General features: G+C 43.8%; 1 protein-coding gene across 6 annotated transcripts in view; it reads right to left on the minus strand.

Moving 5' to 3' along the window:
- The window catches only part of arfgef1 (ADP-ribosylation factor guanine nucleotide-exchange factor 1 (brefeldin A-inhibited)), a 226,935-nt gene that overhangs the window by 93,064 nt on the left and 116,626 nt on the right, over positions 1–17,245 (minus strand). For all 6 annotated transcript variants that reach the window (XR_013498335.1, XM_078216289.1, XM_078216286.1 and 3 more), the window contains 4 exons: positions 12,468–12,702; positions 12,082–12,181; positions 11,840–11,979; positions 7,675–7,783 (listed from right to left, as the gene is read on the minus strand). Coding sequence is in view for 5 of the 6 variants with exons in the window: in XM_078216289.1 (XP_078072415.1) it covers positions 7,675–7,783; positions 11,840–11,979; positions 12,082–12,181; positions 12,468–12,702 (584 nt within the window). In the remaining variant the exon portion in view is untranslated. The remainder of the gene's footprint in view (positions 1–7,674; positions 7,784–11,839; positions 11,980–12,081; positions 12,182–12,467; positions 12,703–17,245) is intronic.

The raw sequence follows: 17,245 nt of genomic DNA on the forward strand, positions 1-17,245 counted from the left end.
GCAGTATTGGTCCCCTTATTTGCGGAAGGATATATTGGCCTTAGAGGGAGTGCAGAGAAGGTTCACCAGGTTGATACCAGAGATGAGGGGTGTTGATTATGAGGAGAGACTGAGCAGATTGGGTTTGTACTCGTTGCAATTTAGAAAGCTGAGGGGGGATCTTATAGAGACCTACAAGATAATGAAGGGGCTGGATAGGGTAGAGGTGGAGAGATTCTTTCCACTTAGAAAGGAAGCTAGAACTAGAGGGCACAACCTCAAAATAAAGGGGGGTCGGTTTAGGGCAGAGTTGAGGAGGAACTTCTTCTCTCAGAGGGTGGCGAATCTCTGGAATTCTCTGCCCACTGAAGTGGTGGAGGCTACCTCGTTGAATATGTTTAAATCACAGATAGATGGATTCCTGATCGGTAAGGGAATTAGGGGTTATGGGGATCAGGCGGGTAAGTGGAACTGATCCACTTCAGATCAGCCATGATCTTATTGAATGGCGGGGCAGGCTCGAGGGGCTAGATGGCCTACTGCTGCTCCTATTTCTTATGTTCTTTATGTTCTTATAATCACAAACAAAGCAGTTTGAAGGTGCTGCAAGTAATTAGGATAGCAGATGGAATGTTGGCCTTTACTGTAAGGGGGTGGAGTAGAAAAATAGGGAAGCCTTGCTCCAACTGCTTTGTTTTAATTCTGGAGTTTCATCACTAAATCTCTCCAACTTTCTCTCCACTTTTCATACCATCCTTGAAACACACCCCTTAGATTAGTCACCCAAATGTCATGCTCAACTAGACATCCATTTGTTTTTCCAAACCTCTGCAGGCTCCAAGAACCAGGTCAATGCCAAAAATGCCCTTTTCTAGTACTAAACATGACCTTGAGAAAATTCATTCACCTGGGCCTGAGTCTCCCTGGCAAGGTCAGTATTTATTGCCCATCTCTAATTGTCCTCGGAAGGTGGTGGTGGACTGCCTTCTTGAATACAACTGAGTGGTTTGCTTGGTCAATGTAGAGGGCAGTTAACAGACAAGAACATTGCTGTGCATCTGGAGTCACAACAAACCAGAATAGGAAGGCAGCAAATTTCGTTACCAAAAGGATATGAGTGAACCAGGTGAAGATTATAATAATCCGGCAGTTTCACAGCTAGATGCCAGCTTTTTATTTCAGATTTTATTGAAGTATTGACACAGTGGTTAGCACTGCTGCCTCACAGTGCCAGGGGCCCAGGTTCAATTCCAGCCTTGGGTTACTGTCTGTGTGGAGTTTGCACATTCTCCCCGTGACTGCGTGGGTTTCCTCCGGGAGCTCCGGTTTCTTCCCACAGTCCAAAGATGTGCGGGTTAGGTTAATTGGCCATGCTAAATTGACCCTACTGTCGGTGGATTTGCAGGGTAAATGTGTGGGATTATGGGAATAGGGCCTGGGTGGGATTGCGGCTGGTGCAGACTCAATGGGCCGAATGGCCTCCTTCTGCACTGTAGGGATTTCATGATAAATGTAATTTCCCCAGCTGGGGAAATTTGACCTCCTGTCTCTGGATTATTAGTCCAGGCTCCTAAATTATTAGTTTAGTCACACAATGTTACTTTGTCCTTTCAAAAATTAAAGCAAGAAAAAATAGAAAAGGCAGCAACATTACCACTAAATTAGAGCTAATAACCAGAGTAAAAAACAATGTATATCGGTGATATCTAAAGCAAAACAAAACAAAATTAAACATTAACATTATAATCAAAGTATAAATTCAAAGGAGAACATCAGAAATAGTAGCAAAGTCGAGCTTACAACCCCTCGAGCCTGCTCTGTCATTCAATAAAATAATGGCTGATCTGATTGTGGCCATAACTCCATTTTACTGTCTGTATCCCCTAACCCTTGACTCCCTTGTACACAAAAAAAATAGTGTAGTACAGCCTTGGAAACATTTAATAACTCGTTGTGACAGATCTCTGGGTTAGAATTCCAAAGATTCATGACTCTCAGAGAAATAAGTTCCTCCTCTAGCTTACATTTACAGCCCCTTATTCCGAAACTATCATAGAATTACTATAGTGCAGGAGGCGGCCATTTGGCCCATCGAGTCTGTACAGACCACAATCCCACCCAGGCCCTATTTCCGTAACCCCATATTTTTACCCTGCTAATCCTCTGACACTAGGGTCAATTTAGAATGGCCAATTAACCTAACCTGCACATCTTTGGACTGTGGGAGGAAACCGGAGCACCCAGAGCAAAGCCACGCAAACATGGGGAGAATGTGCAAACTCCACACAGACAGTGACCTGAGGCTGGAATTGAACCCGGGTCCCTGGCGCACCGAGGCAGCAGTGGTAACCACTGCCACCGTGACGCCCCACTATGGTGTCTCCTTATAAATTCCCCCACGGGGGGGAAAATGTCCCTTCAGAATCTACCCTATCAAGCGCCTCAGAATCTTGTACATTTCAATCCGATCACTCATTCTTCAAATCTCCAATGAGTATTGGCCCAACCTACTTTTTTCTTCATAGTACAACCCTTGCATCTCTGAAACCAACCTAGTGAATTTTCTCTGAACTGCCTCCAATGCAATAATATCACTCTTTAAAGAAAAACAAAATGGTACATAGTGATCTAGGTGCATCTTACTCTAGGTGCAGTCTCACCAACAAGTATGTTACTGCAAGGTCAGAAAACAAATGCAATGGAGCAAAAGCAAAATATTGCAAATGCTGCAAATATGAAATATTTAAAAAATGCCAGAAACACTCAGCAAATCAGGCAGCATCTGTGGAAAAATGAAGAATTATGTTTGAAGTTGATCATCTATGATCAGAATTTCAGACAAATGCTGCCTGACTTGGAGTTTTTCCAAGCACTGCTTTTATTTCAATTGATTTTATTCAATTGATTTTATTTCAACTTTTGATCCGGACCTTCAGAACACCCTCCATGCTCTCATCCCACGTACTCGCCGCGTTGGAGGTCTCTACTGCCTCCCGAAGATACACAAGGCAAACACACCCGGCCGTCCCATCATATCGGGCAACGGGACCCTGTGCGAGAACCTCTCCAGCTATGTCGAGGGCATCCTGAAACCCATTGTACAAAGAATCCCCAGCTTTTGTCGTGACACTATGGACTTCCTATAGAAACTCAGCACACATGGAGCAGTTGAACCAGGAGCACTCCTCGTCACAATGGATGTCTCAGCACTCTACACCAACATCCCCCACGATAATGGCATTGCTGCAACTGCCTCAGTACTCAACGCCGACAACTGCCAGTTTCCAGATGCAATTTTACAACTCATCCACTTCATCCTGGACCACAATGTCTTCACCTTCAACGACCAGTTCTTCATCCAGACACATGGAACAGCCATGGGGACCAAATTCACACCTCAATATGCCAACATCTTCATGCACAGGTTTGAACAAGACTTCTTCACTGCACAGGACCTTCAACCGATGCTATACACTAGATACATCGATGACATTTTCTTCCTTTGGCCTCTTTTAAGGTCAAACCAAATAAACAAACTCAAATTAAGTCAGGACAAAGTAAAAGGGGCAGCTCCCCAAAAGGAGGGGGAACAGCCCGAACAAAAATCAAAGTACAAAGGAAACTTAAAGACATCAAATTAAAATGTGATTATTAGGGTCGATAACGCATCCCAACCCCTGCAGTGCCCAACGGGCATGGAAGGCATCAACCGTGCCAGTGGACACCGCATGCTCCCTCTCCAGGGACACCTGGCTGCGAACGTAGCCGCGGTAGAGGGGCAGTCAGGATGGACGTTCCCCTCGATCGCCCGCTGCCTGGACCTGTAAATGGCGCGTTTCGCCAGGCCCAGGAGCAGGTTCATGAGGAGGTCGCCATCCCGACCCTCCCCTCTCCGCACCAGGTGTCTGTAGATCAGGAGCGTGGGACTGAAGTGCAAACAAAACATCAATAAAAGGTTCTTTAGGAAAACAAAAAGGGAGTGCAGCCTAAGGCACAAAGCATAGACATGGTCCACGGTCTCCACAAGGCCACAGAAGGGGCAGTCTTCGGAGCCAGTGAACCACTCATGGTGAACAATCACTGAAACAACTATATGATGACATCAACAAGTTCCATCCCACCATCAGACTCACCATGAACTACTCTCCGGAATCGGTTGCATTCTTGGACACACGCATCTCCATTAAGGACGGTCACCTCCGCACCTCACTGTACCACAAGCCCACGGATAACCACACGATGCTCGACTTCTCCAGCTTCCACCCTAAACACGTTAAAGAAGCCATCCCCTACGGACAAGCCCTCCGTATACACAGGATCTGCTCGGATGAGGAGGATCGCAATAGACACCTCCAGACGCTGAAAGATGCCCTCATAAGAACAGGATATAGTGCTCGACTCATCGATCAACAGTTCCGACGCGCCACAGCGAAAAACCGCACCGACCTCCTCAGAAGACAAACACGGGACACGGTGGACAGAGTACCCTTCGTCGTCCAGTACTTCCCCGGAGCGGAGAAGCTATGGCATCTCCTCCGGAGCCTTCAACATGTTATTGATGAAGACGAACATCTCGCCAAGGCCATCCCCACACCCCCACTTCTTGCTTTCAAACAACCGCACAACCTCAAACAGACCATTGTCCGCAGCAAACTACCCAGCCTTCAGGAGAACAGTGACCACGGCACCACACAACCCTGCCACAGCAACCTCTGCAAGACGTGCCGGATCATCGACACGGGTGCCATCATCTCACGCAAAAACACCATCCACTAGGTACACGGTACATACTCTTGCAACTCGGCCAACGTTGTCTACCTGTTACGCTGCAGGAAAGGATGTCCCGAGGCATGGTACATTGGGGAAACCATGCAGACGCTACGACAACGGATGAATGAACACCGCTCAACAATCACCAGGCAGGAGTGTTCTCTTCCTGGAGGGGAGCACTTCAGCGGTCATGGGCATTCGGCCTCTGATCTCCGGGTAAGCGTTCTCCAAGGCAGCCTTCACCAGACATGACAGCGCAGAGTCGCTGAGCAGAGACTGATAGCCAGGTTCCGCACACATGAGGACGGCCTCAACCGGGATATTGGGTTCATGTCACACTATCTGTAACTCCCACAACCTGCCTGGATGTGCAAAATCTCACGAGCTGTCTTGTCTGGAGACAATACACATCTCTTTAACCTGTGCTTAATGCTCCCTCCACTCACAATCTCTGTACCTTTAAGACTTGATTAACTGTAAAGGCTCACATTCCAATCATTATTCTGTAAATTGAGTTTGTGTCTTTGTGCCTTGTTTGTAATCAGAACTCCCACCCACCTGACGAAGGGACAGCCTGTTCCGAAAGCTCATGACTTTTGCTACCAAATAAACGTGTTGGACTTTAACCTGGTGTTGTTAGACTTCTTACTGTGTTTACCTCAGTCCAACGCCGGCATCTCCACATCATTTATTTCAATTGCCAATGGAGACCTTGTGCAGTGTTCATTCACGAAAAGTTGATGTACTATGTTCACATGAGCAAAAGAATAAAGACAGTAAGAAGTCTCACAACACCAGAATCATAGAAACCGTACAGTACAGAAAGAGGCCATCCGGCCCATCGAGTCTGCAGCGACCACAATCCCACCCAGGCCCTACCCCCATATCCCTATATATTTACCTACTAATCCCTCTAACCTACGGACACTATGGGCAATTTTTAGCATGACCAATCAACCTCACCTGCACATCTTTGGACTGTGGGAGGAAACCCACGCAGACACGAGGAGAATGTGCAAACGCCACACAGACAGTGACCCAAGCCGGGAATCGAACCCAGGTCCCTGGAGCGGTGAACCAGCAGTGCTAACCACTGTGCTACCGTGCTGCCCAGGTTAAAGTTCAACAGATTTATTTGGTAGCACGAGCTTTCGGAGCGCTGCCCCTTCATCAGGTGAGACTTCTTACTGTGCCTGTCCCAATCCAATGCCGGTATCTCCACATTAAGAATAAAGAAAATGCCTTGTTCTTGTGCACTTGCAGTCAGGCAAAGTCACATGCACAATTGCCAAACACATCTTGCAGTTTTGGTCCAAATATTGTCAGAAGCATTGAACTCAAGGGGTGAGATGAGAGTGGCATCAAGGAGTCCTGGCAAAACTGAAGTCAATGAAAATCAGTGTGAAAACTCTCCACTGGTTGGAGTTAGAACTAGCACAATGAAAGATGGTTGTGGTTGTTGGAAGCCAAACATCTCAATCCCTGGACATTGCTGCAGGGTTTCTCAAGGTGGCGTCCTGGGCTCAACCATCTTCAGCTGCTTCATCAATAATCTTCTCTCGATTATCAGGCCAGAAGTGAAGAGGTTCACTGATGATTGCACAATATTCAGTACCATTTGCAACTCCTTGGATGCTGAAGTAGTCTGTGCCCATACGCAGCAACATCTGGACGACATTCAAACTTTGGGCTGTTAAGCAGCAAATAACATCCATGCCACCCAAGTACCAGACAATGACCACCTCCAACAATTGAGAGATTGTAACTATCCCACCCATGACATTCCCATCACTAAATTCAATCCCCACCCTACCTCACCATCCTAGGGGTTACCACTGAGCAGAAACTGATCTGGACTAGCCATTTAAATATGTGGCAACAAAAACAGGTTAGGGCTGAAAGTGCTGCAGAGAGTAACTCTTACCTCCTGATTCCCAAAGGCCTGTCGACCATCCACAAAGCACAAGTCAGGAATGTGATATAATACTCTTCTTGCCTGGGTGAATGTGGCTCCAAAATCACCCAAGAAGCATGACGTCATTCAGAACAAAGCAGCCTAGGTGATGGCACCACATCCACCATTTTGAATATTCACTACTTCCACCACACAGGGGCAGCAGTGTCTACCATATACAAGATGCACTGCAGCAACTCACTAAGGCTCCTTTGACAGTGATATTCCAAACCCATAACCTTAAACCACCTCGAAGGATGAAGGCAGCAGACTCACAGGAACACCACAACCTGCAAGTTCCTTTCTATGCCCCACACCATCCTGACTTGGAATATCGCTGTTCCTTCAGTGTTGCTGGGTCAAAATCCTGGAGCTCCCTAACATGTACCGACGACACCAGATGAACTGCAGCAGTTCAAAATGGGGGCTCATTTTCTGCAGGGAGATTGAGGATGAACAACAAATGCTGACCTTGTCAGCAACACTCATCCCATGAAAGAATAAAAAAATCTGAAGGAGAAAATTAAATGACAATTGTAATAGGCTTTGGCACAATTACTATCGTACAGTATTACAACATACTTGTGGCTTCAGAAAATTCAATTCAGTCTTCTGCTCAATTTCAACTGCCTTAGAATAACATTTTAAGCCTGAAATTCACATATTCACATCTGCTTTCCTTGCATGTGGACTTATTTATGTGAAAGGATACAACATGTTAAATTCAAAATATGTCATTTCAGATTTAATATAAAGACAAAAATATATTCGACTTCTTTAAACCTTTTTACATTTCCTGAATTAATCCCTATAATACATACAAATTTAACACGTAAAATTCAAATTAACAGGCAGTATATAGATTATGCCACAGCTTAATTGATTAGCTTCTACTAACAAACTAGAAATACATGTAGATTTTAAGGACCAAATTAAAAGGCTTCAGACAGAATAAAACAAAAATATCTTACCAAGACTGGTCTGAGAATTTGGATTCACATACAGATCCTTACTCCATTCCACCATACACTTCAAAATGGAGACCAAGCACTCCAAGCCCTTCTTCCTAAGACTGAGCTCCTTAAAGAAAACAATTTGGATACTTATCAGATTCTGACTGAGTAAATCAAGACTTTACATTTTGAATCAACAAGCAACTTATGGTGAAATAGTTTCTTCAGTGTACTGTAATTCATTTATTAAAAAAATATCAGGGACAATTTGGCACCCATATTCACTCTCAGCGAGAACGGCAACGAGTGCAAAATCTCATGAGAACTGGGAAACGCAATTCTTGCCAGTGAGATCGCATTTCCGAATTTCCCCGCCTCTCAAGTGATGTAACAAAGTTCCTCCCCAGGAAATACATTTACACCTGTTTAAAGATCCTCCCCTCCACATTAACCCCACTCAGAATATTGAACAGGTTTAGGAAGACGGAAAACAGTCAAGGGGATCCCACCAGGGCGCCAGTGGGAGAGGGACGTGTCCTGGCACTGCCCCCTGGCACAGGTTGACATTGCCAGGTTTTTACCAACCTGTGCTGGGGCAGTGCCGGGATGGGTCTCTGGGCAGCACCTTGGGAGTGCTGATGCCTGTGAGGGTGGAGAGTGCCCCCAAGATTATGGTTGTAGCGGGGAGAGGGTGGAGCTTGTAGAGAGGGAGTGGAAAATGTCCCCAAAACTGTGGTGGCGGTGGAGGGAGCAGAGAAGATTGGGGAGAGGAAGGAGATAGCCCTAAGACTGCAGTAGAAGGGGGAGATTGGGGAGAAGGTGGGGTTAATGACTGTGGTGGTTGGGGGAGGGTAGAAAGGAGGGAACACCCCCCTGCCTGCGGATGGAGGAGGGGGGGGTGGATGTGGAGCCCTTGATGCTTGTGAGGAGCGGTCCTCTCTATCCATGGGGGTAGAGCTTTAACTCCCTGTTCAGATCAGGGCGCCCTTTAAATATAGTGTCCTGAACTCTGTGGAACCAGCTCTGCCCATAACATTTCCAACTCTAGGGAAATCCTCATTCATATCTTCAAGCACTTTCAGGCTCAACTTCGCCAGCATCCTTTTTGTCAGCCTCCAAACTCCACCTTGGATAAACTAGAAATATCCAAAATACCAGCATTCATATCCTGTAATGCCTGACTGTTGGTTTCACGTGATAACCATTGTCAACTGACACCCCTTTCCACAACAATTAAAAATTCATTTTGATCTTCAAATCCCCCTTTGCCTTAATCCAACCTATCTCGACACAAGCTTCAGCCACATGTGTTTGAGTGCATCCATATCCAGAGTCTGGCCTATTTTATATCACCACCACCCTCTATCCCTTTGCACCTGCACTGCCTTCAACCACTGGCCTTAAACTCTGAAAGCTACAGTTAAATCCTTCTTCCTTGCTAACTTTCCCACCATGGACTTTAGTAAAGCATTTGACAAAGTCCCTCATGGTAGGCTAGTGAAAAAGGTTGGATCCCATGGGATAAAGGGGGAGGTGGCTAGATGGGTGGAGAACTGGCTTGGTCATAGAAGACAGAGGGTGGTAGTGGAAGGGTCTTTTTCCGGCTGGAGGCCTGTGACTAGTGGTGTACCGCAGGGCTCTGTATTGGGACCTCTGCTGTTTGTGATTTATATAAATGATCTGGAAGAAGGAGTAACTGGGGTGATCAGTAAGTTTGCGGACGACACAAAACTGGCAGGACTTGCAGATAGTGAGGAACATTGTCAGAGGCTACAGAAGGATATAGATAGGCTGGAAATTTGGGCAAGGAAATGGCAGATGGAGTTCAATCCTGATAAATGCGAAGTGATGCATTTTGGTGGGAATAATGTAGGGAGGAGCTACACGATAAATGGAAGAACCATAAAGGGTGTAGAGACGCAGAGGGACCTGGGTGTGCAAGTCCACAGATCTTTGAAGGTGACGTCACAGGTGGAGAAGGTGGTGAAGAAGGCATATGGCATGCTTGCCTTTATAGGACGGGGCATAGAGTATAAAAGTTGGGGTCTGATGTTGCAGATGTATAGAACGTTGGTTCGGCCGCATTTGGAATACTGCGTCCAGTTCTGGTCGCCACACTACCAGAAGGACGTGGAGGCTTTGGAGAGAGTACAGAGGAGGTTTACCAGGATGTTGCCTGGTATGGAGGGGCTTGGTTATGAGGAGAGATTGGGGAAACTGGGGTTGTTCTCCTTGGAAAGACGGAGGATGAGGGGAGACTTAATAGAGGTGTATAAAATTATGAAAGGCATAGATAGGGTGAACGGTGGGAAGCTTTTCCCCGGGTCGGTGGTGACGTTCACGAGGGGTCATAGGTTCAAGGTGAAGGGGGGGAGGTTTAACACAGATATCAGAAGGACATATTTTACACAGAGGGTCGTGGGGGCCTGGAATGTGTTGCCGGGCAAGGTGGTGGAGGCGGACACACTGGGAACGTTTAAGACTTATCTAGACAGCTATATGAACGGAGTGGGAATGGAGGGATACAAAAGAGTGGTCTAGTTTGGACCAGGGAGCGGCGCGGGCTAATTGTTCCTGGTTTCTCGTTTCAAGGCTTCATTCTATGATCATCTTGCTGGTGCCAGTACAGAGTGAGACTGCGGATAGTTGGGAACCTGTCTCGGGGGCAGGGAATTCATATGGTGTTCGTGGAAGTGGAAATGACTAGGGTTGGGAAGCATTTTCCGATCGGGGCCATAGTGATCTCCTGGACTCGTTTCGATCGCCTCAGGGGGTCGGAGAGGAATTTCCCAGATTTTTTTTCCCCATATTGGCCCTGGGGTTTTTCACTCTGGGTTTTCGCCTCTCCCTGGAGATCACATGGTCTGGAATGGGGGGGGTGGGGGTAAGTTAATAGGTTGTAATGAACAAAGCATCGTAGCTGTGAGGGACAGCTCGGTGGATAGGATATTGGTATGTAGATAGGCTGGAAAATTGGGCGGGGATCCTGGATTCAGGATTCAATCCTGGACCGGGGAGCGGCGCGGGCTTGGAGGGCCGAAGGGCCTGTTCCTGTGCTGTATTGTTCTTTGTTCTTTGTTCTTTGTTCATTGTGAAAAGCTTGTTCAAAATTTACTTTTAAATTGTGCCTTTGATCAGGTCCATTCAATGTTGTATTTGTTTGTTTTCACCTCTGTGATCCACCTTTTGTTCTTTATATTTAAGGCACCTTATAATTATTTTTGTTACACTAAATGTGGAAACCTCCCTAAACAATTTCTTATCAGTTACAGAGAGTGAAAAAAACTCAAAATATTTACAGTCTATTACCAGAAACACTTGATCAAATTGTTAACTTGAACGTTTTGACAGAACTATTTTATATAAACAAACATGACAATTATTTGGGGGAAAATGTTACCATACATATGCTTCTGTTATCCCATCAGATTAACTGCCTTTTCTAACATTTCTGTACTGGTTCTTAAGCTGATCTCTGCAGTTGGGGAACGGGATTTGCCTCGAGGGAAGACTTTGCTGGTATGTCTTCACCTGCTGTATTGAGTGCAGAGCATGAGGGTGATGATGTACATAGAGATTCAGATGATCAATATATATTTCTCATTATGGTAGGTTGTTATTATGCATACTGCTCCACATTTAACTTCTAACAGATAGAAGACAAAAACTCTATAAAATGCAAAGCTGGTCATCTACAGAGACTTGGAGCAAAAACTCAACATCTAAGACTTCCATACTTAGGTCCCAGGGGCACCCAAGTGTTGAATGTAAAAAAATACTTGAGTAGTTTTTCTAAGGAGATTTTAAGCACAATGGTTGAATCTCCCGGAGAAGAAACAAGAATGTGCTCTCAAAGATGCTGGAGGGATTATCATCACAGACAAAGCCAGAGTAGACATATGTATCTATCGGGCAACAATGTTGAAAATCTTATCTCCATATGTTAAAGGGAACTATCAGTTTTGGTTGTCAAGTTCAGACAACCTTGCAAAGACTCCCGTCAATCAATTTGAAACTGCACCAATTGAGTTCCCACTGGAATGTAGGACCTGCAAACTAAGGCCACGTTAAATCCAGTAAATAGAAATTCTATTGAAGCCTAATTTACATGATATTTCTGTTCTACTGTCATGTAGTCACCAACAGTTTCACGTTTATATATGAAGTATGTTTTTCACAATACCTGCACAGGTGTCATCCCCAGCTCATGACCACCCCGACCTTGGGCTATCTTAGACAAGTCGTTAACCAATCTTTCAAAGATGTTAGCAGCATTTAAGTCACAATCGTAATTTACATAAATGTCCACCACACTTTGAGCATCTGCAAGTTCAATGAAGATTAATTCAAATGATTAATGTCTTTATATTAAATTCCTCAAAAATAATAATGGCCTCAAAAATAAGCAATTACAAATAATCATACCTGCACATATTCTGGTCAGAGTCTGAATTACCATCCATTTGTGATCAAATGAACTTGTAGAAGTTTCCAAAATATAAAGAAAGATTTCCTTGAAGAATACCTAAAATAATAAATACATGTAGTGAAAAGGTGAATCTGTTACAGTATTGGCATCAAACCAAAGAGGGGAAAGCACACGTAAATTTTGTATTCAAGCACCCAAACAAAACTTGGGCAACCAAACGAGTTAAAGTCCTACCTTGCTCATGTAGTTCATGAGTTATGAGATATTTATACAATGTACTGTTTTTCAGAAATACTAAGGGCACAAGTATGTGCTGAGGTCAAAATTCTGGTCTACCAGGATTTAAACTCACATGATAGAAGTGCGGAAGTTAATACTTTACCTCAATCTGCATCTTAAGATGAGTCTTGAAGTTTGACAAGAGAGTGAGGAAGATGGAAAGTGACAATTCAAATACTTCTGGCACTGAAGAGACGCCATTTTTTGATAAAGCCACACAAAGATATTGCTTTATTGCATTGATGAACATCTCATTTGTTCGAAAAATTGGTCCAGCATTTTGCAGAATCGATAGAAGAAGCTGTAGTGAAAGGATCTTTGAGCGTAATTCGTGAGACCTAAAATTAATATTGGCAGAAGTGAAATTGAGAACCCTTCTCTTTTTGAAGGCACAGGTCAAAAATGGCAACCTCATTAGAAACACAAAAATTGACATGTATTACATCACAATTTTTAGTAAAACAGATCTTGCGAAAAAGCAACAATTTACATCCTTCTAAATAAAACTAGATAAAAGTTATTTATTGGAGGTTTGGTCCAAAATAAACCTGCAGACATCCAGATTCTGGAAATACGATCTAACATTTTCTTCGAAAATATATGATCTTAGTTATATTGATCATTCACAATTGGTACTAGCAGAGTTGTTTTCACAATTTCACTGCTTAACCCATGTCTGCTTTCTTCTGCTTGAATTTTGGCCATGTTGTACAAAAATGAACAATTATTATTTTCTGGTCTGATTGAAACTGGCAAAGTGAACTACTGTAGTTAAAGTAAAGGAGGTCATCTGATTTATAATGATTGTTCCGTTCTTTGTTCGAGCACTCCACAACCAATTCCACTGCCTTCTCTTCCCGTGGCTCTGTATCTAACCTTTCTTGAAATATTCATTAAGATTTCATTTAAACATGGAATAGTCTCTACATCAACTAAATACAGAGGTGAAACATTCCATCTTCAACAATTCACCACATAAAAACACTTTTACTAGCCTCCATTCTCAATCTATTTCATTTTTAACCTCCCACTGGAAATGCTCTACCAAAGCCTTTCATAACTTTAAAACCCTTCAATAAATTACCACTTAGATTTCTCACGAGTAGAAAACATGAAGAATATTAGTCTATGTTTTTCGCATCCTCATGATGTCCCAATGACTTTACAACAAATGAACTAAATAATGAAAAGGATAGCCATTATTTCTTTGTAGACAAATGCAGCAGCTAACTTGGGCATAGCTCCCACAAAAAACATCAAGATGAATGGCTGGTTAATTTGCTTTCTCGGTTGAGGGAAAATGTTTGGCCTGGACACCTGAATGTCATGGAAGGATTTTTCTCACATCAGGTTTACCAGGCAAACAAGCCATTGGTTTAATATTTCATCCGAGATAGCACTTTAAAAAATGCAACATATCCCTCAGTCTTGCAGCAAAGTGCCAACCTAGATTACATGCTAAAACCCTGACTCAAGAGGTGAGAATGCTGTCACTGAGTGAAGGGTGACACCAATTTCAGTATCTCCTTGTAACCAGGTTCCTACTGCTTGTGAACCCTGCTGGTAAGTCTACACTGTGCAAGTTTCAATGTACTTTCTGTAATGAGGCACCCAAAACTGTACTCTCTGCTCTCCGCAACATCTGTACAAATGTATTGCTTCTTTGCTCTTATAATTTTTGATTTATTATTGTCACATGTATTAGTATACAGTGAAAGTATTGTTTCTTGTGCACCATACAGACAAAGCATACCTTACATAGAGAAGGAAAGGTGAGAGTTGAGAAAAGGTGTTACAGTCATAGCTCGGGTGTAGAGAAAGATCAACTTAATGCGAGGTCCCTTCAAAAATCTGATGGCAGCAGGGAAGAAGCTGTTTTTGAGTCGGTTGGTACATGATAGCAGACTTTTGTCATAGAATCCCTATAGTGCAGAAAGAGGCCATTCGGCCCATGAAGTCTGCACTGACGACAATCCCACTCAGGCCATATCCCCATAACCCCACATATTTACCCTGCCAATCTCCCTGACACTAAGGGGCAATTGAGCCAGTCAACCTAACTTGCACATCTCTGGACTGTGGGAGGAAACTGGAGCACCCAGGGAAAACCCATGCAGATGCAAGGAGAACGTGTAAACTCCACACAGACAGTTACCCAAGGGCGGAATTGAACCCGGATCCTTGGTGTGGTGAGGCAGTACACCGATGACCATATTTTCTCAAACCTAAAATGTGTTGCAATGTTCATGGCTTGACCTGCAATTCCACTTTCAAGTGGAATGTCGAAGCCAGGAGGAGGAAAGTTAAAGATGAAAAAGACAGGACATATTAAGCTAAAAGTGCAATTATAGTTCGAAACAAAAATCAAAGAAAGACAAATATGAGGGAGAATATTAAAAAGTTTACAACAACAATAATATGTTTCAAAACAAAACCACAAATTGAAAAATGCACCAAGCTACTTCACAATGCAATCAAAAGAACAGATGCCCAGGGGAAAATGTGAGACCAAAAGCTTGCTTTATGTGGTAATTTTGGAAGGGATTAAAGATTGAGGTTGAGATGAAAAGGTTGCGAATTGGGCCTACATTGTTACGAATGGATGGCTATAACTGATGGAAAAAAGAGAAGGAAATGTACAAGAGGCCAGACACAGAGGAATGCTGCAGATGGGGGGCAGAGGGAATATGAGGGGGCGGGAGGATGAGAGGGCGGGAGGACGGTTGGGGGGGGGGGGGGGGGGGTGACTGAAAGGATGTAAATGGGAATATGAGATGGGGGGGGTCTAAAAGGATGTAAATAGGACAATGAGAAGTTTAGAAGAGGCTTTTGAGGTCCCAGAACGATTATTGGACAGAGCAATGGATGAGGAGGATTTTGTGCAGGATACTGTGGGGCAGGAGTTCATAAACTGTGTGTTGGGACAATCAACTGGGGTGATAAATTCCTTCTCCTCTGAGGCAGTAATAGCATCTGTGGAGCATTCACTCTGGATGGGTGAGCCGTCATTCAGCTCCAAGGCACCATGGCATGCACACAATTTTTTTTCTTCCTGAGGTTCAGTGGGCATGGCCTAATGAAAGGAGCTCTGATCACTGCATCCAACAAGAACCTGCAAAATGGTAGGAAAAAAAGCATCACTGCCTGTTCTCCAATTTCCCCTCCCACCTGCTCTCAAGCTTTACCCCCAACTTCCGCAGCACTACCCTGTCCCCTACAGCTTTCTTTCCCCCTCACTTTTCACAATTCAATCCGTTCCACACAGCTTTCACAGCTCTTCGTTCTGCCATCCCACAGCTTTCATAGATCTACCCTACCCCCACATTTCTCAAAGCTCTACCCCACACCCAGTTCTCTTAGCTCTACCGCACCCCCCCAAAGCCTTTACAGCTCTATCCACCCTTACAGCTCCCAACTCAACTCTCCCCCCCCCCCCCCACAGTTCAACATCCTCCCCCACTTCACAGGTCTACACACCCCCCACCCAACACCAAATTCTCTCCCTCTTTCTCTCTGGGATCTCACCAATTTTCCAATGTCAAAGGAGGGTCACAGTGGGAAAACGCTTGGGAAGCACTGCTGTTGGGACAGCTTGCCATCACTCATTACTGATATTTGATTAAAAATGGCTGTGTGAATGAAGAACTGGCAAATAATTGGAATTGCTGGAATTGCTTTAGGTTGAATTTTTTTTATCTTTAATTGTCTATGCTAGTTTTGGTCCATAATTACAAGGTCACAACTTTAAAAAATCAACTAGCTAATGCATACTATACTCAAGTGTGACCTTTCACAGACAAGAGATACAGACAGGATACTGCAATCGTACAAAATTTATATTAAGTGAAGAATCAATTAAAGATGCAGATTATGTTGTTATAATCAAGCACTTGATCCCAGGTGCGAGGCTCAGTATCTAGTTCCCAAACTACAGTACTCTAGACCATTTAAACATTGTTTGGAAAGTTAATAAAATAGATAAGTTTAAAAATAGCTGTTTGGTAGTATAGAACTTGAATATTGGTGAAAGAAGAGACATGCCGTCAAATCTTTTCATCTTGTGCTCATCAAGACACATGCAAGACTGACAAATTTCAAAGGGCACACCAATTTGTACTGCATGATTGGCAGAGAGGTTGCCATAGCAAATGCACCGAAGAGCTGTTGTCCTCCATATTGTTGCTTGTTCAAAAAAGGTGCAATGTCTGGACATATTCCTTTTGCCAAAAATAGACAGGCACATGTACATGATATATGCAGCTTTGATCAAGCGCAAGTGAGCCCGATTGATAATTTTAAATTGGTTGCTAGTGTAATTCTTAGAACACTTTGGCAAGTGCTATCCAACTGCATCTAACTTCAGACTTTATGTTCTGAGTTTTGCAAGCATGGGTTAGTTGAGTATGATCAGTACTATGCCTATTGTGAACAGCCGACAGCATGTGCTGCTTAATATGATCCGCCAGTCATTGGGATGTATGGGTACGTACCTGCATCACATCAGCAAGAAATAGTACAAGATGAAATGCTCCAACAGTATGTCTCTTTTTTCAACAACAAAATTAGAAATTTAATACATGTGAGGTATGCTATTTTTCTGGTCATTGAAAGACAAAGCCACAAGTCAAAATCATCAACTGTTGTCCATCTGCAATACAGCCTATGACATAGAATATACAGCATAGCAATAGGCCATTCAACCTAACACATTCAGGCTTGAAGACAATGCAGTTTTTGTAATTGCAGTTCAATTATACTAGAAAAAATTACAGGAGAATGTTGAATTTTTCAAAATACTAAATTGCAGGATGGAACTGAGTCTTACAGACTAGTGAGATTTCAAATACAATTCCTGGTTTGTGTTGTGTTGGCTGATCCCAC

The sequence above is a fragment of the Mustelus asterias genome, chromosome 7, assembly GCF_964213995.1.
Source record: "Mustelus asterias chromosome 7, sMusAst1.hap1.1, whole genome shotgun sequence".
Taxonomy (NCBI): Eukaryota; Metazoa; Chordata; class Chondrichthyes; order Carcharhiniformes; family Triakidae; genus Mustelus; species Mustelus asterias.